The 23,307-nt window shown below is 39.6% G+C and overlaps 1 protein-coding gene across 3 annotated transcripts in view; it reads right to left on the bottom strand.

The window, feature by feature from the left end:
- Positions 1–23,307, bottom strand: part of LOC122809034 (vascular cell adhesion protein 1-like) — a 318,139-nt gene that overhangs the window by 9,961 nt on the left and 284,871 nt on the right. For all 3 annotated transcript variants that reach the window (XM_044080238.1, XM_044080237.1, XM_044080239.1), the window contains one exon: positions 7–63. In XM_044080238.1, the coding sequence (XP_043936173.1) occupies positions 7–63 (57 nt within the window). The remainder of the gene's footprint in view (positions 1–6; positions 64–23,307) is intronic.

Here is a 23,307-nt window from a genome sequence, read left to right as displayed (position 1 = left end):
CATTACCTGCACCATCTTCTTTTCCAGGTGTCAAAGAAGATGCTGTACTGTTTGTTGGAAAACCTTTAATGAAAGAAATATAAGTAGAATCAGCCAAAAGAACATTATAGTAGTGTTATTTCTGCAAAGATAACCATAAGTGAAACTGATTTTGTTAATGCATAGTACTCTATATTCTGAAATTGCATCTTGCTAGCAACAGAAAATGGTCTGACATACTCACAGAAACTTCAAACTATCATACATATGGGCAGCAAAATCTCTGTGCAACATGATGTCTGCAATTATTTCATGTCTATATGGCTGGAAATGCAGCTTACACAATCTATAATTCTTTAGTTGAGGAAATCATACCCTGACTGCAGGCATTCTGCTCATGTACAGTATCTGTTCTGCATTGAGTGGTCTGTACAAATACAGACTCAAAGAAAGGGACCCCATACATAAAATCACATGCAGTGAGTGGCATGCTGAATGAAGGGTCAGCAACAGGCACCTATCACACAGAAAACTGGAGAGAAAGCTGTTTTAAACAAGTCTCATCTTGGGTAAACCAGATGCAAGCTGAGCATAGCATGAATACTGGCTACATTCTTACCTAATTGGGGGTGGTAGAAATGATAATTTCATACTTGTGATGGATTGTTTAGTTAAATCTCCATGTGCTGATGATACAAATATTTCACAGGTTACTAGCATCAGCACAGTAGTAGATTACCTCAGAAGCTGTTGTTTAATACATGCATCCATTCTTTCCTTACAAATTATGATGCCCACCAAAGAGAAGGCTGATAAATACAATGTTTCTCATGCAGAGAATAAGGTCTTGCTGCAGGCCCTCCATCATCATTGGCAGTGGACTTTCAGCCAGGAGAGAGCTTACAAGCTCTACCACAACGTACCTGGCAGGATGCAATTAATTATAAAAATGTTGTCAGTGATCATGGCAGGAACTACTAGCTGGTCAAATGTTGGGCTACCAACATGATTTGAGATACTCAAAAGCATGCAGTTCTGCTGACACAGAAAGTTAGAGAGATGGGAGGCCATCTGTTAGCTGAACCACCATTAACTGAGATGGAGGAGCTGCTTGTCACTCTTCAGGATGGATCAGAAACCTCAGTACCTCAGGATGGGGTACTGGATATTGATACAGATCTGCAGCATGCTCCTAAAATCTCTATCAGAGATACCCCGGGTGTGTACCAGAGGGGTGTGGGGTAATGCACACTGCTTGCCCTTGTAGCATACTGCATATCACTAATTGTAGTTTCTTATGTTGTGTAGCAACATTAGGGTTTCAAATAAGAAGGGCACCTGCACAAGGTAACGTCTTTCCCATTGTTTTGTAGCACTATATATCCTGCTTTTCCTATCTTCACTGCAACTGAAGCAGTGGTGCTGGTTCTTACTTAATTTGGGGTTCTTCATTTGGTGTCTTCACAGGTGAAGTACCATTCAGCTCTCCCACTGTAGTTATACCACTTCTTGATGTTGGACACAGATCTGACTGACAATGATGGTGGTGAACATTCGGCATGGTCAGGGTCATAGTGTCTGTGTTGTGCACAAGGAATGTGGAATCCATATCTCTTACCCAGTCAGTAGACATGGCCTCTGTGCCCATGAAACCCAATCTAGATTCTCAAATAGACAATGTAGGACAGGTTGTAGCTGCCAGGTCTAGCCAGGAAGGTATGTTTCTACATGTAACACAGACCCCATTATCTGCTGCAAGTTCTACTGAGCATGGGAAGGACAGAGATGGTTAGCATACTTGTGGCCAGAGACGTTATGGATGTGACCCCCCCACACACATACACACACAAACTACCTGTCTTGATGTCTGCAACACAATGAATATGTAGAGTCATCAAAGAAACACAGTCTAGAAGCAACTCAGTCTTTGCAGAGACAGTACATGTTCTACACAGAGTGCAAGATAACCTGAGGGATTGCATGTCTTGTATGTATGACATCCTAGTCATGTTTCATTAGCAGCTTGCAAGACTAAGATCGTTCTGTGGTCACAGGATGCTTGCCAAGGATGTGCCACATGTCATGTTCCCTCTCTGCTTTTGCTACAAGTATGGATGACTATAGTAGGCATGTGAAGACAAGACAGTCACATGCAGTGCCACCACTTCCAAGCCATCATCTACTGTGAAGGTGTATAGGGTCAGATATGGATATCTGCAGAAGGAATGTAGAGCTCATCACTAACATTCATGCCAACCTCAAGACAAGGACTTGCTACTGCCTGTGATCCTATAAGGAGAGAGTGCTCCCATGGCTGGGGGTATCATACCTCTCAACCTCTTAGAGAAACAAAATCTGGACAAACTCTAAAATGATGGGGGACAAATAGGGACAGATTTTAAATATTGTCCTTACAAACTTAGAAAATTGTTAGAATAGTAGGTTTTGCATTAGCATGAATTTTTTGAAGGATGTGGAGTCTTAAACTCAAATGTTTTTGTCATTATTTAATTACTTCAATCCTCAACTATTTTCCAGAAAGGGACAGATTTTAGGAGGAGCACACCAAACATATGAGGCAAAAATCTAGATATTCTGTGAAAACCTTTACAGTTGAGAGGTATGGGGGTATCCTCAGCATGTCTGCACTTTTTCTGTTGGTGCTTTGGACCAGTGTATACAAACCTCCCACTGGTGCTGTAGCATGTGCTGAAGTTGTGTCCCAGCAGACACACATATTCAAATCCAGTATCCAGTATCTAGTTTCACACTCATAATCAAGAATATGATGACATTGCTCTTTCTTAGTGCAGTTTTCTTTAGTCATTGAACCAATGGCTATCTTACACATGCTGCACAAATGTCTTTATATTTAGAACAGCATGTACATATTTCTTTGCGGAACATACTACACATTTGTTTTCTCCACCTGTGCAAATGGTGACAATTGTGTCCTGGCCTTTGTGCTTTGCTACTTAGTGACCCTAATGTGGCCAGTCTGTGCATTACTAAGTACAGTCTGTTTGTAGATTTATATGTATCAGTTTGACTATTATGTATATGCTTCTGTCTGGCTCATAGTTATGTCAGCCACTGCCACCTGACAAGTGCAACAGTGTCCTGTGCGTTCCTTCATCTGGCATGGTCTTCTCCTGTTGACACCTCCTCCACCATGGCTGGATCCAGTACAAAGGGACCTAGGCAGCTCCCTAGGGCCTGGTGCTGGCTGCGGGACCTGGCCACGCAACATTATTTTTTAAAGGTCTCCTCCCTCTCTAAAAAATCAAATTTTAAGAGCAGAGCAGTTTTCTTCTCAGCATGCAGATGCACAGCAAACTTCTTGCTTGGCATGACATGTAAGATTTGAAAGGCAGGAGAAGACCAGAGCAGACTTCAAGTGTGAGATTTAAAAGTCAGCAGAGTGGAAATGTTTTCTTCCACATTATACCCTGAGCAATCTATATTGCAGACACAGAGAGCTTGGAGAATGATTTGCAGAGTCCCAGGTTACTGCAACGCTGACTAGTGCATGTGTGTGTGAGTGAAAAGCCCAAATTAGCGGTAATGTCTAGTTAAGTGAATTGCTCAGTCAAATGCTGTATCTTAGCCATAGATGGCAAGCATCTTAATCCTCCACACCAGCTGCCAGGCCTCCATCAATTTCATTCTCTCTGTAAATCACTGAGGACTATAGTTTGTGAACGTCAACCTGTTGTTCAGTTAACATTTTAATTAATTTAGAGTAGTCTGCTCTTATCCATTTCCAGTTTTGCAGAACATCTCTGATTTTTGTCTCATTTTTATTTATTTTTATTTTATTTATTTATTTTACATTTGTTGACCGGGCTAGTCTAGCTGGATACATGTCCTTTTTCAGTAGAGGCCCGGGGAGAAAAGCTCCAACATGAAGAGAAGACACAATACATTTACATGCAGTAGAAAATAGCATTAACATAAAGATAAAAGAAAACAGCGAGCTTTACATACAGTTTAAATAACATTCACAGATATTATGTAGATAATCTTAAACATGGTTACATTGTGAAGCCGTGAGGTTAAGATTATAAACTCTGAGATGGGGAAGAGACTGAGGTGGTATGAGACCTTTGGGTTTAGTCTGGTTTAGGACAAGGGCATAACCAGTGTGACTTAAGGAATTCTTTGAGGTAATTTTTGAATTGATTAAGCGAGGTCATAAGTCTTAGGTTGTTTGGGAGGGAATTCCAGAGCTTTCCGATGGAATTGGCATAGAGAGCATCACCTCCTGAATTATTAGATTTAATGGTTAGTACCTGGACACTTTTTGATGATCAGAGGCAGTTTAGGTTGGAGTAGGGGGTCAGTATTTTGCTCAGTGAGGGGGTTCTGTCCGGTTGGTTAATTATTTTAAATGCTTCAGTGAGTTGGTTGAGTTTGAGAAGATTGGGCAGTTCTAACCAACCAAGTGTCTTTAGGTTAAGGCAATGGTGAGTACGATAAGGCATTCCTGTTATGAATCTGGCTATATGATTATAGGCTACAGAGAGTTTATTGAGCTCTCTCTTATTGAGGAACGAAAGTACCGGGGAGGCATATAGGAGGGTGGAGAGGAGATGAGTGCGAGCAATGGTTAGTTTGGCATAAGGGGTTAAAAAGTTCTTTATTCTGTACACTGAGTCGAGTTTCTTGTTTACAGACTTAATGGTTAGGCTAATGTGCATATCAAATTTAAACTTGTGGTCAATAGTCACACCTAATAGTTTGGTATAAGAGACAGGCTCTATGATGGTGCCATTGGTGGATTCCACGTGGAAGGTCGTGTTATTAGCATTTGGAGGTTCTTTTCCTAGGGGAGTAGATATAGAGGGGAAAAATAGTAATAACTTGGTTTTAGTTGGATTAAGTATGAGTTTCAATTCAGAGAACCATTTTTCGACTATAGCAAAACAGTGTTGGGTTATTGCTTGGAGTTTCGGGAGAGAGACGTCGGAGCAGATCAGGGTGGAGTCATCTGCATATTGGATGCAGGTGGTTTTGGGGATGACTGAGTGAAGATCATTTATGAAGATGGAGAAAAGAAGGGGACCAAGTATAGAGCCCTGAGGTACGCCAATGGTATTAGGGAGTAGGTCAGATAGCCTGTTTTGCCACTGGACAGCTTGTTGCCTACCAGAGAGGTAAGCATTAAACCAACTTATAGCTAGGTTGTCGAGATGTAGGGTTTCCAGGGTATGGAGCAGATGCTGGTGACTGACCATGTCGAAGGCTTTCGATAGGTCAAGAAAAAGAGCAGAGGATATTAATTTATTATTACGGTTGTTATTGACTGAGTCAACAAAGGAGAGAAGGGCAGTGGTTGTACTATGATGGGGGCGAAAACCATGTTGGGTATTAGACAAAAGACTGTTATGGGTGAGGTAGTGTAGGAGTTGTTTGTGAACACACCGTTCCATAATTTTAGCTATTGGAGACAATATTGCTATGGGTCTGTAGTTGGATGTTTCCATGGAGGTCCCTCCTTTATGAAGAGGGATGATATAAGAGATTTTCCAAATAGAGGGAATGGTAGCTTCAGTTATAGTTCTGTTAATCAAGATTGATATGGGATAGGCAATGGCATCTGACGCTATTTGTAGGTATTCCGCTGGGAGGTGGTCAGCCGCTAGGGTGGTTGGTTTGAGTTTTTTCAAAAGGGTACGAATATAGGAGGTAGATACTAGTTGTAAGTTAAAGGAGGGGTGAGCTGGGTCATTAGTATGAGTTACAGATGAGGAAGTAGTGGTAAGCTACCAAATAAATTCCAAAAAAACCAGAACCATAAAAATACTGGTCAAAGAAGGAGACAGTCCGTGCAGCTCGCAGTTAGCAGAAATAAAATGCACAAGCTTGGATACTGTGCACTGTGGATGCAAAATAAATACAATGGTAAAAACCACTCAAAAACCAGCAAAATAGCGTAATAAACTTTACTCGATACACGCTTTCGTCAGAGACTTCTTCAGAATGCATTAAAAATCCACAATCATTGTTTAAATAGTTACAGCAATGATTGAAATCCAATCATTCAATGAATAGGAACATTTTCTTAAAAAGACATACTAATTAAAAAATTCCATTGCTATATTTTTATCAATGGATAGTTTGCTGTTTTTTAAAAAACATTTGATGTTAATTGAGTCATTAAGACCGGGGGGTTTATCTGATTTCAATCTTATTTGCCACAGAGTCTCCCTCTGTTCGACAAAATTTCTGAAATCACCCCCCCTCAAGTCTGATTGACAAACTTCTAATACTGAAAAAAGGAATTTTTTAAAATTATGACAAACTAGTGAATGTTTAAATAAGGCATTATTTGTGTCCTTACTTTTAATACTGTACAGATGTTCACGTATTCTAGTTTTTAAACATCTAGTTGTAATTCCTATATAGAATGAAGTGCAACTACTACAAAAACTAATATATACAACACCTTTGGTATTACAGTTAACATACTGTGGTACCTCAATAGTTCTATCCATGGTGTCTATCACTATGTAGGGGCCTTGCAGAATGAACCTGCACATATTACATCCAAGGCAGGGGAACATTCCCTTCATTTGTGTGGTATTGATTTCTACAGCTTTGTTATTGGCATTGCTTTCTAAAGCTCTCTTGATGTTAAAAGTGTTCCTCAAAACAAAATTGGGCTGTTCCCCAATTGTTTGACTAATGTCTAAATTGCCCTGTAGAATTCTCCAGTTTTTTCTCAAAACTTGTTTAATATGTTCACTATCTATAGTCATATCCAAAGAACAGACTACTTTTTTATTTTCTACATCTTTTAATGTTCCTAAATTAGAAAAACTGTCTTTGTTGTTTAATATAGCCTGATAGTGGGTACTACGTTTTTCCAACACTTCTTTTTTTATGTTCTCCAAAAACAAGGTATTATATCCCCTATTAATGAACATTTCGGTAATGAAATCCATTTCCTCATGAAAGTCACTATCTTTTGTAGTCATTCGACTTGCTCTTATAAATTGCCCTTTTGGTATATTCCTTATAGTGTGAGTTGGATGTCCACTTTTGAAATGCAAGTAACTGTTGGTGAATGTTTCTTTTCTAAAGATGCCACTATGAAATCTTGATTCTGACAAATCCCACCAAAAGAGAATGTCTAAAAAGTTTATTTTTAAACCTATTTCTCCCTTTGTAAATCTTAAAAATTCAACTGTGTTATTAATAGCTTTAAGAAATTGAAGAACTGTATCATTGTTTCCTTTAATAATGAATACCAAATCGTCCACAAATCTGTAATATAATAAAATGTTAAAGATGTTTTTGATAGGTTTGAGAAATTCTTCTTCCCACCATGACATTACGAGATTGGCATACGAAGGAGCAGCTGGTGACCCCATGGCCACCCCTTTTCTTTGTCTATAATAAGTATCACCAAAAATAAAATAATTATGGTGTAATAAAATATCCAGAAACCTGCAAATAATAGAAATCTGTCCGGTGTCATGTTTTTTATTTTTACTTAAAAACTGTCATATAGCTTCAACCCCTTCCTCATGGGGGATGCATGTGTATAAAGAGACCACGTCCAAACTAAAAATAATGTGTTGGGTAGGATCAAATATATTACTCTCATTGAATTCTTTAAGTTTTTCTAAAAAATGCCAAGAATCCTTAATGAAGGATTCTTGTTGTGAAACCAATGGTCCTAAAGTGGCGTCTATAACTAAAGAAATTCCCTCTGTAACTGAATGAGGTGATGAGACGATAGGTCTAAAAGGGGGGTCCATTGAATTTTTGTGTATCTTCGGTATTCCGAAGAAAGTCCCTATTCGGGGATTGTTGATCACACAAAATTCGTACACTTCCAAATTTATCTCACTAGACATAAGGGCGTCATATAAAAGTGAATGAATGGTTTTAAATTTCTTGTTTATCTCATAAAGTGGAACTACCTCGTATTCCTCAAGGGACTGGATGGTCTCGGTAAAAAAAGTGTTAAAAGTGTTGGCTATTTCTTCTGGATCTTTCCCAATGAGTTTCTCAGGGGTGGGGGTGGTAGATTTACCAGGATGGAGGAGATTATTAAATCCAGCCCAGAATTTCTTTGGGTTATTCTGGTGTTTATCCTGGAGGTGACAGAAATACTGTTTTTTATCTCGAGTAATGGCTGTTTTAGTTGAGTTTCTAAGCTGTTGAAACTTGATGCGATCTAGAGGAGTTTTAGTAGCTCTCCATTTATCCCAGGCCTGGTCTCGGAGTTTAGTTTTAGTTTCTCTTGTTAGCCAAGGTGCTATCCGTTCCTTGGTTCTGATTAGTCGGTTTGGGGCATGAGAGTCGAGTATCTTAAGGAATGTGTCATTAAAGTATGTCACGCTCTCATCTAGGGATAAAGTTTTTAGGATGGACCAATTACAGGATTTGAGTTCTGCAACGAATTGTTTTGGGACAAATTTCTTCTTGTTTCTGACAAGTCTGTATGAGGGAGGGTTAGTAGGTGGGCATTTATGTTTTATGATATAAGTAATAAGGTGGTCACTGAGGTCATTGGGAAGGGACTTTGTTGGTAAGAATCCAGTCAATGATGCTCTCTTTTTGCTTAGCATTTCCAATTCTAGTTGGAGATAAAATATTTTGGGAGAAACCATATAAGTTAATAGAGTGGGGATTTATGTGTGCTGAGCAGTTTGACCAGTCGATGTTGAAGTCTCCTAGTACTATGGTTTCTTGAGGGTAATTGGTGGCTAACCAGCTGAGAGTTTGCTCAAAGTTTTCTGAATTCTTCCCTGGTGGAATATAAATTACTATAAGATTAATGCATTTTTGGGTGTTTAGGCATATCTTTAGGGCAATAAGTTCTAAATTAGAGACCTTAGGAGGTTGGAGTGGATTCATAATGATATTCAGTGTATTCCTAAACATTACAGCTATTCCTCCGCCCCTTTTATTTATCCGATCAGCCCTGAGGATATTATACCCAGGTGGGAGAATCTCTTCATCCGTAGTGGCTGGTTTGAGCCATGTTTCCGATAGGCACATAATGTCAGGGGAATGGGTAGCTAACGTAGCATGTAAGTTGTGAACCTTGTTGTTTATGCTTCTTAGATTAAGGTGGAATATGAGGAGGGAGCCAGTAGAATTCCGGGCGGATTTAGAGGAGATAGAGTCTGAGGCAGTGTTAGGACCTGGGTTGGGGTGGATGTCACCATCAATGGTGATACATTTTTTCAGGTGGTCTAAGAGTCTTTGGAGTTTGAATAGCAACTTAAGATTAGATTTAATGGTGGGTACCTTAGGGTGGCGGAGGGTAAGATGCACTATTTTGGAGTCTAGGGTATTAGCAGGGTAGAGAGAAGGTGAGATAGGGTTAGAAAGAAGGTTTGAATGCGTGGTAGTGTAACTCTTGGGGAAGGGAATTCCCAAAAGTGCTTGATTTTCATATTTATACCCTGCCCTATCTTTGAGCAAGACACTTAACCAGTGCTTTAGGGAAACTGAAAATTTGGGCTAGTCTCCTCAATGGTCCCCTGAACTGCAAACCTAGTAAGTATCTATGAACCAGAGGAGTTGTGGTGTAAAGGAAGGAATATAATTATAGTAAACAGGCACATCATCATATGAATCATGTTTCTGGAAGTGATCCTTGGTTTTCTTATTCTGCTGAATGTTGACTATGCCAAAGCAAAAACTCTAGCAGGCAGCCAAATGAACCCCAACAAGCAAAAGTCAATCCAATAAAAGAAAAAGTTAGGAGTCTGACCATAAAACACTTTAAAGTGTTTTATGGTCAGACTCCTAGCTTTTTCTTTTATTGAATGTTGACAATACATTTATTATTCAGCTTTGAAAATTCTGGCAGCATGAAGTCTATGAGTTTAATGTTAATATTTTATCTACAAATGCATCTTTATTTATCTTGTTTATTGCTGGTGCTTCAATGTGAAATGCAGTATGTTTGAGCTACAACAGTTTTTCTAGCACTTAGTGCAGGTGGGCAAGGTTATGAGCTGTTAAAGATCTGCTTCCTGTAGTACATGGTTTGATTCCCTTAGCCTGCATTTGTCTTTTATGCCACTCGGCCAAGTTATTTCACCAAACATCACTCCTGAATCATTTCCTGAAAAGAGACACGTCCAGTGTGCTGTCCCATAGCTCTTAACTGTCCAGATTTTTGAAGAATGTCCAGATTTTTGCCTCATACTTTTGTTCTGTTCCTCATACAGTTTGTGGTTTTCTGACAAATCATTGAGGAATGAAGGCAATAAGCAATGACAGCTATGAATTTCAGACTTCATATCCTTCAGAAAATGCATGCTAACACAAAACCTTTTATTGTAGCAACTTTCTAAATTTGTAAGAGTACTATTTAAAAGTATGTCCCTATTTTTGGGCTTTTGTCCACCCATTAATTTTGGCTTTGTCCAGATTTCTTGTGCTAAGAGGTTGAGAGGTATGCATTACACATTTGTCTTTTGAATTTCTGAACCCTTCAAATAGATGCTAATCAATACTTCATTATATGCTGTTTGAGTATGAACCTTAGCATGTCTCTTGTAGTTTGTTTATCAGATGCATTTTCACTAAATGTGAGTTTCAAAGGAAGAACAGTTTACTGTTTCTCATGCTAAGTCTGTTTTCAATGTGAGAGAGTTTTGTTTAAAAATTATTGTTTTTTTCTTAAAAAATTGAAATAAAAATTTTGAATGAAATTCAAATCTCTGTGATACTTGTAAAATTAAAGAAGGAAATAGTATATACACCAGCAGGTTTGAATAATATTTATGGTAATTGGAGAGAGACAGACAAATAATGGGATAGTGGTATGGATGGCTAAGTCCTTATTCATTAACTTGCATATGGCCCGACTTGTTCATGATTTGGCTGTGTTAAATTTGGAGGTGTATGCTGCAACAGTGCAGCATTATTACCCATTCTTCAAGTATTGTACTGAGTGATAAGATAGGGGATAGCTATTCTCAATGACAGAGAAGACATAGGGAAGTTGAAAATGAGATGTAGGTGTCCTACAAGCATGTAAAGCCCCAAAAAATATGGATGCAATAATCTTTTTAATTTTTATGACCCGTGTGTTGTTGAACAAAAGCTGTAACAGTATTTATATTGCCTTGCTTTATTCATTGCACTAAATAATAAATTAATTCATTAATAGGCCTAGATTGTGTAGTATAGTATAAACATGCTTTTTCAATATAGTATTTACAGTCTCCAGGAACTGCAAGTAAGTTGGCATTTCTCAGGTCATATAGTCTGATAGTATGCATTGGGATTATCAGAACTCTCTGAGCTTTAGCATCCATAAGTTCATCATTGTTGTATATTACTGTGATGCAGTCTTTGCTACAAGATTTGATTGCAATGGATTTCGGCATTCATCCTGCCTAGGGCCCCTTCTGACCATGATCCAGCTCTGTCTTCTACTACTTCCACATTACATTTGTCCTCTCTACCTACCATGCTGGCACACGCTCATCCAGCATGTGTAAACCCTGCTGCAACTTGTTCCTTAATATTTTTGTATTTAACATTGCACATACAGACAATATCTTTCTACATGTACCAGGATCATGCTGGAGAGCACCAGAAGATATATCCAGGCCATGAAAGAATGCTTTCCATAGGCCAAACACTGCCAAAATTCCCTATCACTCCCACCACTGCATTGCATTAAAAAACCTACAATGGCTTGAGCTCCATAACCACCTCCTTCTTCTCTAACTCCACCTCACACTCACAATCTTAAATCAATCCTCCCACTGTCCTCCCCTCACGGACCTCATCAGTCCCTACTCTCCTAAGCATAACCTATGCAGCACAGACCTACACCTCTTAGACATCTACAAACCCAATAAAAATATTGGCAAACTTTTATACAGCCACTCCATCGCCAGTGCCTGGAACAAACTTTCCCTTTGTTTAAGAACAAATGGCAACTTCCTTAACTTCAAAAAACTTCTAAAGGACTTATTTACTAATTTCAGGACCTGTCCTTATCCCACTCCCACCTAAACTTCTCCCTCTCATCTTCCCCCTCCCCTCTCAGCGCTCACACTTTATCACAACTACTCATTTAAGGTCTTTATGTTATTCTACCAACCTTGAGTTTCTCTCTAATGGTAATTGTTAGATAGAATATAATTTTATATTATATTTTAAATATTTAATATGTACCATGGCTGTCTAAACCTTAATATTACTCTTGTATTCTTACATGTTCATGTATAAGTTGTTGTCTGTTTCTCCTGTGTATATACACTTGTATGTTAATATTGTATGATGTTTTGTTTTCTTATTTGTTTATCTGTGGAGCTTTTCTCCTTGGGTCTCCACTGAAAAAGGGGTCAGCATCCCAGTCAGAGAAACCCAGTAAACAAATGTCAAATAAATAAATAATAAATAAATAAATAAACAAACACTCACTGATTACTGAGGTTTGTGATAAAGGCATAGTTGTAAACATTGTCTGCTACAGTGTGTGAATTTCTGATTAGTGTCATTAACCATGGTTCCATGGCATATCCAATATCACAAAGATGTCCATGAGGAAAATTGCCCCTTACAAAACACCGATATACAGAACCATACAGGGGAAATCAAGAGTGCTGAAGACACACCATAGATTGTAGCCTGTGCATTACAGACTACCCTGCTCCTGATGTAGTGGTGTTCTTTATGGCCAACATACCTTCTTCACAACTCACCTGGTGGGCCTTTATTTTGATATGGGTACAGTCTATGGTGCCCAGTAACTCTGGGAAGCAGGCTATGTCATAAAAGTCCCCGTGGTGTTGGATCTCTCCTCTGTAGTATGAAGAAACTACATATACCTCCAGATTCCTGTAGCATGGCACACAAGAACTGGTAGATTCTCCTTCAGGGAGTTGTATGAGATACCCCACTGTGTCCCCTATTGGTAGCTGGATGACCCCTGTACCTAGTATTGTCAAAGGCACACACACCTTGGTATCCACTGCAGATGAGGTGATGCACCCCAACCATATCCTGCATGGTAACTCTGTCCACAAAGTAACAGTCTGTACTTTTATTGTCATGAAAATAATGAAATATTAAGTGCAGTTGAATGACACTATGCCCCTAAGGGTGATGCCAAGCAATGTTGGAACTATCGGCAACTAGTACAGTCTAAGACATATATGCATTTATCACCCCTACCATTGTTCCACTATTCCTGTAACTCCAGGATTTGATGGTGGTCAAATACACTAGAGATAGCAACTTTAGTGGTGGATTACATATATTTCTGAATTGCACCCCCATATTGTTTACTGTCCTTTATACCCATGGAGTCCCTCATTTTAATAAAGTTGCTCATTTCCATGTCATTATATCACCATTAGCATACACAATGGGCAGTTATGTTGTTTGGCCTCCCCTCCTCACTCTCAGTGTATCTATGTCACACACCCTGCACATAGTTGATCACGTTGCATGGTTGCCGACAACAAGTTGGTCATGATTGAAGACCTGATCATACCCCTGTATACAGACCACCAGACAGCTATAACTGCAGTGTACCCTGATGTGTAACATTGAAATAGAAAAAAATCCACTCCATGGCATAAAGGAATAATTCCCTGACTATAATGTAGACAAATAAAGTTCAGATAGCCTCTAGGACACCTGCAGGAGCTGCCAGCAGAGGAAAGCAGTCAGTAACCATTGAATGCTCAACCATCCTGTGTGGAAGGTGATATTTACTATATGGGTGCCTGTAGGGTTGCCACCTTTTCAAATGGGCAAAGTGGGACATTTTTGGTACAAACATCAGATTTTACAGGCCGACACATACCCACAGTCAGTACAAAAGTTAGAAATTAATTTTTTTGCCTAAATAAAAGTTTATTCTTGTAGCATTTTAGTTGCTTATTCTGTTTCTTATAACATTTAGGTATTTTAGATACAGAATAACTGTTTTATGCAACTATTACATAAAATATAGGAAATAATTTTGTCCTAAAATCTCAGGACATTTGCCATTTTTACAATTTTTTTGTCAGGACACAACTGCCCAAAGAGGGACTGTCCCTCACAAAGTGGGACAGCTGGTAACCCTATGTGCCTGCGAAATAAATTGGAAATTTGGGTGGAGGTAGAGGAGCTATCAAGCTTGGTCATGTGGGAATGCAAAATAAAATACTGAAATAAACAGGAAACATTAGTAACAGAATTCTACCTTGGACACCATACGTCATATTATACCAACGCAGGTCATGTCACGCCATGCTAAAGACTACCATAATATGTAACCCCTTGGTAAAAATGAGTTCAAAGATTCATTTCAGATCTGTGACAGTAGCACCTACAGTGGTAAGAGGACTATACTGTGAGACCCTATCTCTTTTCCTTCTGCAAATATTTCATAGTGATTTCAGGAGCTGATGTGTTTAAATTCTTAGTAGATCATACCATAACCCATAATAGTACAGCCACACAAAAAAGGTTCTTGACATTCACAAGTTGTTAAACAGTTGCAAGTTCTCAGACCTTGCATTTCTTGTCATGGTAAGAAATGTGGTAATCAGGCTCTTAAATAACTCCCTTCTTTGCCATTCCTCAATGATATGTGCTTTATACCTAACCCAGGATCCTCATGCAAAAAAAAAAAAATAACAGTTGTTTAGTTTATATTGTATTTTATGCAGTTCCTTAACTGGTGTTACTGCTGGATAGCATTTTATTTACCACAGAAAATCATATCTATTATAACAACAAAGCACTGTTAAACTTGGTCATAGCACTGAGAGGTTTACCATGGATATCTGTAAATTTAAGAAAAAAAACAACAAACCTGTACTCAATAGACATGGGCGGCTCAGTTTTACTCTTAGCAAGACTAGACAGAGCCATGCCCAGTGGTGGGCTATGATAAGGTGCTACCTCTTGCTTCAAGATCAAGTGAAATTGATTTATCTCTTTCTACCATAGTTAGAACCATACCAATATTTGCTTATTATACTGAAAACATGTTATACTAATATTTATTATGATGCATGTCCTCCCCACGGTTGGGTGGGTGTTCGAAAGACATGCATAAATGGGCGTGCCTTCGTTGAAGGTTTAACGTCGAGCTAGCACCTTGGCATTCGTGAAAATCTACTGCCAATCATTAGTGGACCGGAGTCCTGCTGTGGCGACCCTTAACCGGGAAAAGTCGAAAGACAACAACAACTCATAAGAATTTATTCAAGTAAGTGAAATGTGGTGCAAATTACCCTTTTATCCCATATTTCTGTACTTTTGGACTAAATAGAAGGTCAGATAGACAGATTCTAGTCTCATAGCAATTGCCTGAAGCTCATAAAGAATGAACAGTTACTTAGATAGTCACAAATTATCTGTGGGAGATGCAAATATTTAGCTTAGCTGGCAGTATTGCATATAAACATAGCACCACACACCTTCACAGCATTCCACACAAGTACCTGGAAAATTATCATATGCTGAGGTTGTAAGAAAATCAATGCCTAACCCCCCCCCCAGGCCAAACAGGACTATGACAGAGCAGAAGTCAATGACCACAACACATACTACCACATCACAGTTACCAGAAAAAAAAAGTCCCCCAAAGTCTGTACTTGTAAACCCTCTAGTAATAAAAATGTACTGGTGTTGGATGACTCCATAGTCAGGCATACAGAGTCTACTCTCAAAAAGCTAGACAAAAATAGGGTGATGGTGAGTTGTTTTCAGGTGCCATGATCTCTGATGTTGCAAGGACCTGGACCCTAAACAGAGTAAGTATGACTGCAACATGGTGGTGGTCTATGACAGTATAAACGGCCTGGCATGCAAAGCCCTGCAGGACATGCAGACATTTCTGAACTTTCCGTGCATGTCACAAATGCAGAAAACATCCTTGTATTGGAAACCATCATTCTCCAAGACTGATGCTGTAGTACAAAGAAAAGAAGATTGGTTTCAAGGACTGGCTGAGGAAATGGTGTCGTTTAAGAGGGTCCAGTATGTGCTTGCATGGGATGAGTTGCTGCACAACCCTATTTGCTTTGCTAAGAACAGCTTACACCTCTCATTCCAAGGCCTCTATATACCAGTTAAAATTGCTTTTTTTAGACAAGAGTCCAGTTAATGGATTTCCCAACCTAATAAAGAAAACAAATCAAGAACTAGAAAATATTAAGGCAGCTCTGCTTGATGTTAGGAGTTTAAATAACACATTGCCAGAACATGAGGACCTCTTGCATTTGGAGCACATTATTGTATGTATTATTACTGAATCTTGGTTTAAAAGTGTATAAACATTCCCTCTACACTAGTGATTTGTATCTGACATGCATTCAGACCATATAGGGACTGCATGGGAGTATCCATATTGGTTAAAGACCACATTAAATAGAGATCCACAAACCAAACTTATTGAGATACAAATCACACTAAATAAACAACTATCAGATCATGCCATTTTCTGTAACCCTCACAATGCTCACTGAAAACTATATTCAGTACATAAATATACTGGACAAGCTTCATCCTGAGAGACTTTAAATATCCTTTGATAAACTGGAATACCTATACCTCAAATGTTGGTTGTGCCCCAAACTTCCTTGATTTCGTAAACAAGAACTCCCTTTACCAAATAGTGAAAGAACACACTAGAGGACAAAACATACTTGACCTGGTCCTTCCAAATATAGCATCTGCATGCACTATCCCACTGGCATACCCTTCCCCAGTTAAGTCTGAACATAAACATGTAACCTTCTCCTTCAAAATCTCCAAACCATCCAACGTAAATATCACAGTATTCAAAGACTTCAAAATTACTAACCTCTTTCAGATCTATACTAAAGTCTCAAAATGCAGGTTTAATTGTAACCCCCATAGTGTAGACACAGCTAGTAGTTATACAAATAAATTCTACACTCATTTTGGTAAATGCATTATTCTAGCAGTTCTTACTAGAACCAAATAAAATTGAAAGTTTAGGTGCAAACTATCCTGGTGGTCCACAGGCATAAACAAGCCATACAATAAAAGAAAAAAACAGCAAGAAATATTTGAAGGTACTGAAAAATACCAACAGAAAAACAAAGACATCCTGTGAATGTAGACTAGCATCCGAAGCTAATATAATTAAAAATCCTTCTTTATTAGCATCTTTCAGAAATAATACACAGCACTGCTCCAAGCTACTTCAAACAGGTATCACCTACTCAGATCCAGTAAATATTGTAAATATATTAATGAATAAGTCAGTGCAAAATTCACCCCACAAGAACTATACAAAACTATATAAACCCCACATATTTCTAAGGAACTCAAAGCCCTATAATCACAAAAGAGCATTTGCTAAAGGTATTTTCCAAAACAAAATAAAACAAAAAAGACATCCTTCATGGGAACTGATAACATACCTGGCTGCATGCTGAACTAAACATGCATTGGTGGATCCACTCCTAAAGCTGTTCGACTTGAGCTAAGCCACCTGATTTGTCCCCAAGATATGTTGCACACAGAGTAACCCCTTTGTTGACCCAGGAAACTACAGACTCATTATCCTAATCAGCCTCACCTGCAAGGCCATATAATATACAGTAAAACTATGTGATTGACAATATAAAATATAGAAATTCAGCTACAACAAAAGAAACAGTGTTTTAGCAGGGGGCAAGCTCCCATGCAGCCCCCCACACTCCCTGCTAATCATATATACTAACTCAAAAATTGCTGTACAGTGGGGAAAAGGACACATTCCCCAATCCTCACAGTACAACCTCCATGCAGCCCTGTTTCTTTTTCGTAATTGTTTTCAATATTTTAAATTGTCGATCATATGGTCTTGACGATATGAATTTCAACTATTTAAAACTTTGACCTACTAATATAGATCTGCTCATTGCTACATATAACAAATCCACCTTGCCTTCCCGATATACTTTATCCTCTATTCCGTGCCTTCTTTAATGTCCCCATGGATTCTCCACAACATATTCTGCTAGTCCATTCCTTTGTCCACAGCCTTTTTACATGAAGAAATGCTTGCAGAATCAGCTTCCAATGCCACTTCCTCCTTCTCTGTCTTTTATGTTCAGAGTTATCATTCAGAGAATCTTGTACACCTAAAGAATGCTGCAACTGTTTCTTCTGGTTTATCTCGACAAGAGATTCAGGTCCTTAGTCTCCAGTCATATTGTTTACAGTCTATCCGATATACCATTCTGGTGACTTTACATTCTTTTTCCAGCCTTATGTCTCTCTCCTTGTCTGGCCTCCAGAACTTTTCATAGTATTCAAAGTATGGTCTGGGCAGGGCCCAGTAGAGCTACACTATAACCTCCTTTTTAGAGTCTACTCCTTGAGGATGAATGCTAACATTCTGTTTGCCACTGCCATTGTCCTGTCACTGGTGGCCCCTCTGTGGTATGATCATCACCTGACCCAGGTCCTTTCTCTTCTCTTCTGGCATCAGTTACACATCTCCATCTGATTAGTCACATTGAAACTTCTGTAACCTAAATGCCACACTTTGCAATTTCCTGTACTAAACCTCTCTTTATGCCTTTCTACCGATTGAATCAGCTTTTCTAATTATTCCCTTCGACACTTCCCCCATCTGTTACTGTTGCATCTATCTTTGTGTTGAAAGCGAAGATGCTGATCCTGTTTTCTGCTCTTACAGGTTTGTCTGAATCCACTGCACTAAACAATACTGGATCCAAGTACAACACCTGTAGTACTCCATGATTCCCACACCTCTTCCTAACATTGGCCCTCTCACCACAATCTTCTTTGTTCTACCTCTCAGACATGCAGCAGTCTATTGTCCTTTTCCCAGGCCAACCCTCAGGCCCTGAAGTTTTCTTAGTGGATGCCTGCATGGGAGCAAATCAAATGTCTTGCAGAAGGACTGGCAGACAACCTCAACAAGTATTCCCTTGTCAAGTTTTCTTGAACCCAGTCATGGTACTCTCAGATTTGATTAACATTTCCTGCTCACCTCGAAACCATGTTTGATGTATATGAGATTCTTTCTGTAAGAAAACATTCCACTTTTGTTCAGGATTTACTTTAAATCATTCCACATCTCTACTGTTAGTCTAACAGGACTATAATTCTCCAGATTTTTCCATCCCTCCACATTTGTACAAGGATATCATACTTGTTGCAGTCATGACAGTCTTACATACTGACTGGTGATGTGGTGAAGATTTCTTCAGGGGATTGGCTAGCTCAAACTGTCTACATTTCTGAGGCCTCTGGGAGGAAGCCCATCTTTGCGCTATTTTCTGTCCTCCCTCATAGCAGTTTGCTTCCTCTCCAGTTCCACCTTCTCTGTCCTGTTAGTGGCCCATCTATGTTTACAATTGCTTGAACTTTTTTCCAGCACAGTAGCCTCATTTTAATCTAATTTGATAACCTGAATCAAAATATTAATTTATTATCCCCTGTTTATCCCTTTCTTCTGTGATTTTCCTCCTATCTTTGATTTGTCTGACCAGGTCTGTGTAGCATTATACATAAAAAAGATGTTTCCTCCATTTTGTCCCCTTCCGCCAATTCCCCTTTGATCTATCTCTTTACAGTCCTTATATCTTTTGCTGCTCATCTGCTCCTGTCCTTGTAATTTGTCTCTTAAAACTCTCGACATCCTCCCATCTATGTCCTGTGGGCACTCTCTTTTGCCCTAATTGCTATCCTCATATCCCTTGTTAACCACTTTGGACTCTCCCTCCTAATCATTGTTGCACCTTTCTTAAAATGGGGTACTCCATCCCTAATCCATTTCTATAATTTGCTACCTCAGTTTGCCACCAGACCTGTAACTCATCTCTGACCCCCAGTACCAGCTCGTCACAATCCTCTCCTCTAAAATCATATGCCATCATGTTTATATTTGCAGTATCGTCATTCGCCCAACTCTGAATCACACCAGAATATCCCTGTAACCCCCACGTCTATGTTGGTTAAAATTGCATTCAGACCTCTAACCTGATGGGTACATTTCTGTTTAACACTGCTAAATTCTTCGGGGCTCCAGCCTTCTATCAAAAATATCAGACTCTCTTACACTACATCTTTAAAATTCAGATTCACAAAGAAGTGTAACACTCTTCCTATTACCTTACTGCTTCATTTTCTTCAGCAGTCTCACATCAGTCATCCCTGACCTGTCTGCAGGCAGATACACTCTATCGCTACATCAGCACTGGATACAATTTGTGCTGTCATGTGTTTTGGGAGTGCATTGCATACTACAGACTAGAAAATTCTTCCTCAACAAATGAATAGAGAGATCATACAGAGACGAGGCTTTGGGCTATTTTTTTCATCTGCTGACTCTCCTAATATCCATAGGATTTGAGACGTTTTAAGGAAAATTACATTGGTAGCCATCAGGAATTTTTGCATAGCCTTGTCACTCTCCCAGTGCATCCCCACAACATCGAATGGGTGATATGCAGTGGACTTGGGAGTGACATTCATGTCTCCATGTGTAACATAATGAAGGCCCATCTCCTTGTAGATAGCACTTCTGTGTGATCCCTGGTCTCCACCTTGAGAGTGACATTCATGTCTCCATGTGTAACATAATGAAGGCCCATCTCCTTGTAAATAGTACTTCTGTGCGATCCCTGGTCTCTAGCGGTAGTTGTGCTCATCATTCTTCTCCTCCCCCATGCCAGCTCAAACAGGCACCCCAGCTGCTAAGCTTATGTAAGCCATATAGGTTGTGAACAATAATTTAGCCTGCTGTGCCTGAAGAAATTTTTTTTCACATTTGCATGTATTTCACAAATGTCCATGTGCGAGGGTACGGCAGAAAGTTTGTTTTGTTACTCTGGGTGTTGATTGTTCACTATTATTACTGAATTACTTCCTTACAGTACTAAAATACATGGCAGAGGTTTGTTTTTGAACAGTCACACCCAGTATTAACAGAGTAAAGCACACTTAGTATGTCCTCTTCTTTCTATCACTACACAAATTTGATATAAATATACATATTATAAATACACAAGTTTATAATGGTCTATTTAAGGCACATTTCATCTAATCTCAAATCATCTGATACATACTTTTAATCTAAAACACACTCAGCTGAATCATATTACATCTAAAAACTTCATAAACACGAAATACTATTTCAGAACTTCTTTTTTGCAAAGGGCAAGCCCCCTGCACTCCCGAATATCCTTGTTGAAAGCAAAATAGAACTTAAATATATACCTTCTTTCCTTTTTCCAGGAGGGCCATAATGGTCAATCCTAGAGTAAATTTGTGGATACCCATTTTCCCTTAGAAAGCTCTACTCTTAGAATAACCAGTCTACTCATTATATTATAAGCATAGCACTTGTTCTCTAAGCTACTCTTCTAAGCAAGCACTCTCAAACTCAAGTAGCGCTACATCCACCTACCACCCCAACCACTTCCCTTAAAGGCACAGCACTCTCTTATAATATTCTAGCATGTCGAGTGGTAGATTGCTAGCATCTTCTCCTGCTCAGCTGGTTAATCTGGGAATCTTGAGACAATGCTATAATTGTCTCATGTACACAGACAACCCTCTCCTCCTCCCAGCAAACACAAATACATGTGAGAGATGCAACTATATAGCCAAACTGGAGGCTGAACTCTCTCAACTCAGGACTGGCAAGACCAGACAGGAGGAGAAGGTAACCACGCACACAACAAACCCAGTCACACATAGACCTACCCCAACTGCAAATCAAGCACATAATAACACAAAAACATACTTGGAGGCTCTATTAAAAAACTTACCAAAACAACAGAGGCTCCCAAAGCAGACACCCAAAAATCCACCACCTCAAAACATAACACATGCAACACATACTTCAATAAATCGGTGTGTCAATAAATCACAGCCCTTAAGGCCAAACACTATGCCTGATACACTAGTGATAGGTGATTCTATAGTCAGACACACTGACATCCCACTTACCAGGCTGAGCAAGGAGAGGGTAACGGTAAGCTGCCTATCGGGGGCTAGGATCCGCCATATAACACATGCACTCAGGTCACTCAAAAGCACGTACAAATATGACTTTGTCATTGTCCATGCCGGCGTGAATGACCTGAGACGTACCTCCTTGGACTACATGAAAAGAGACATTGAGGAGCTCTCTGATTATGTAGCCCAGGCTGGTATGACCCTGACCCTGAGCAGCATCCTGCCCTCACCAAGAATGATGCCACAATGCAAAGACAAGATGATCAGCTTTAATAATTGGCTCAATTACTGGTGTCATTATAGGGGGATCCAATGTCTGTCTGCTTGGGATGACATGCTGGACAAGCCACGCTGCTTCACAAGGGACGGCTTGCACCTGTCACCACTGGGCTTCCGGATATTGGCTAAGGCTCTTGCCACCCCCATAGTGCCATTTTTAGGCAAGGCTCAAAAGACGAACCCACCTCCGTAGAAAACAAAAATGGAAAAAAATTAAGGGTAATGCTGCTCAACGCCAGAAGTCCAAATCTCAAGATGCAGGCTCTCTCCTTAGTATGGAGAACATCGATGTCTGCGCTGTAACCGAGACCTGGTTCAAGGCTCTTGAGAGCACCCCAGCACTACCAGGCTTTACCTCGTATCATGCTTTTCAGCCCCAAAACCCGGGCCGAACCACAAAGGGAGGGGGAGTGTCCATATTCATCAAGGATACCCACACCTCTAGGTTAGTGGCAACTCATGAAGCATCGGAGACCATCCAGGTGCAGCTAACCATAGGCAAAAGTGCTATACAACTGGTTGCATGTTACAGACCACCCTCCCAATCTCAAGAACCCCACTCAGCCTTCCTGAAGACATTGGAAGATATGAATGTCTCACCAAATACCATCATATTGGGAGACTTTAACTACCTTAACATAGACTGGGTGCACTATTCTAGCCCTAACACCCTAGCCCAAAGGTTCCTGGAATTCATAAACTCAAATGCAATGGAACAGCTAGTCACCTCTCCCACAAGGGGGGATAATATACTAGACCTGATCATCATAAACATGGGGACAAAATGCTCCACACCGGAAGTATTGCCCTCACTGGTGAGATCTGACCACAAACTAATCACCCTGGATATACATTTACCACCTCCACCCCAACACAAAAGACTACAATGAGAAACTTCTCAAAAGCCGACTTTACACTTCTCAAGACTGAGATGGTATCATTTAAGCCCTCAGGGCCAATGGAAACCACATCCCACAATGCTGAATCCTACACAAATGCTTTCTACGGACATCTCCAAGAATGCATGGATAGTGCAATCCCAAATAAAACCAAGACCCTCTCCACCAAAGGAAAGCGTCCTGTCTGGTGGACCCTAGCCATAAA

Source organism: Protopterus annectens, chromosome 8.part0 (genome assembly GCF_019279795.1).
Source record: "Protopterus annectens isolate FY-2018-M chromosome 8.part0, PAN1.0, whole genome shotgun sequence".
NCBI classification, from domain to species: domain Eukaryota; kingdom Metazoa; phylum Chordata; order Ceratodontiformes; family Protopteridae; genus Protopterus; species Protopterus annectens.
The sequence above is the reverse complement of the archived record's forward strand: the minus strand, read 5'-3'. Positions and strand labels throughout refer to the sequence as shown.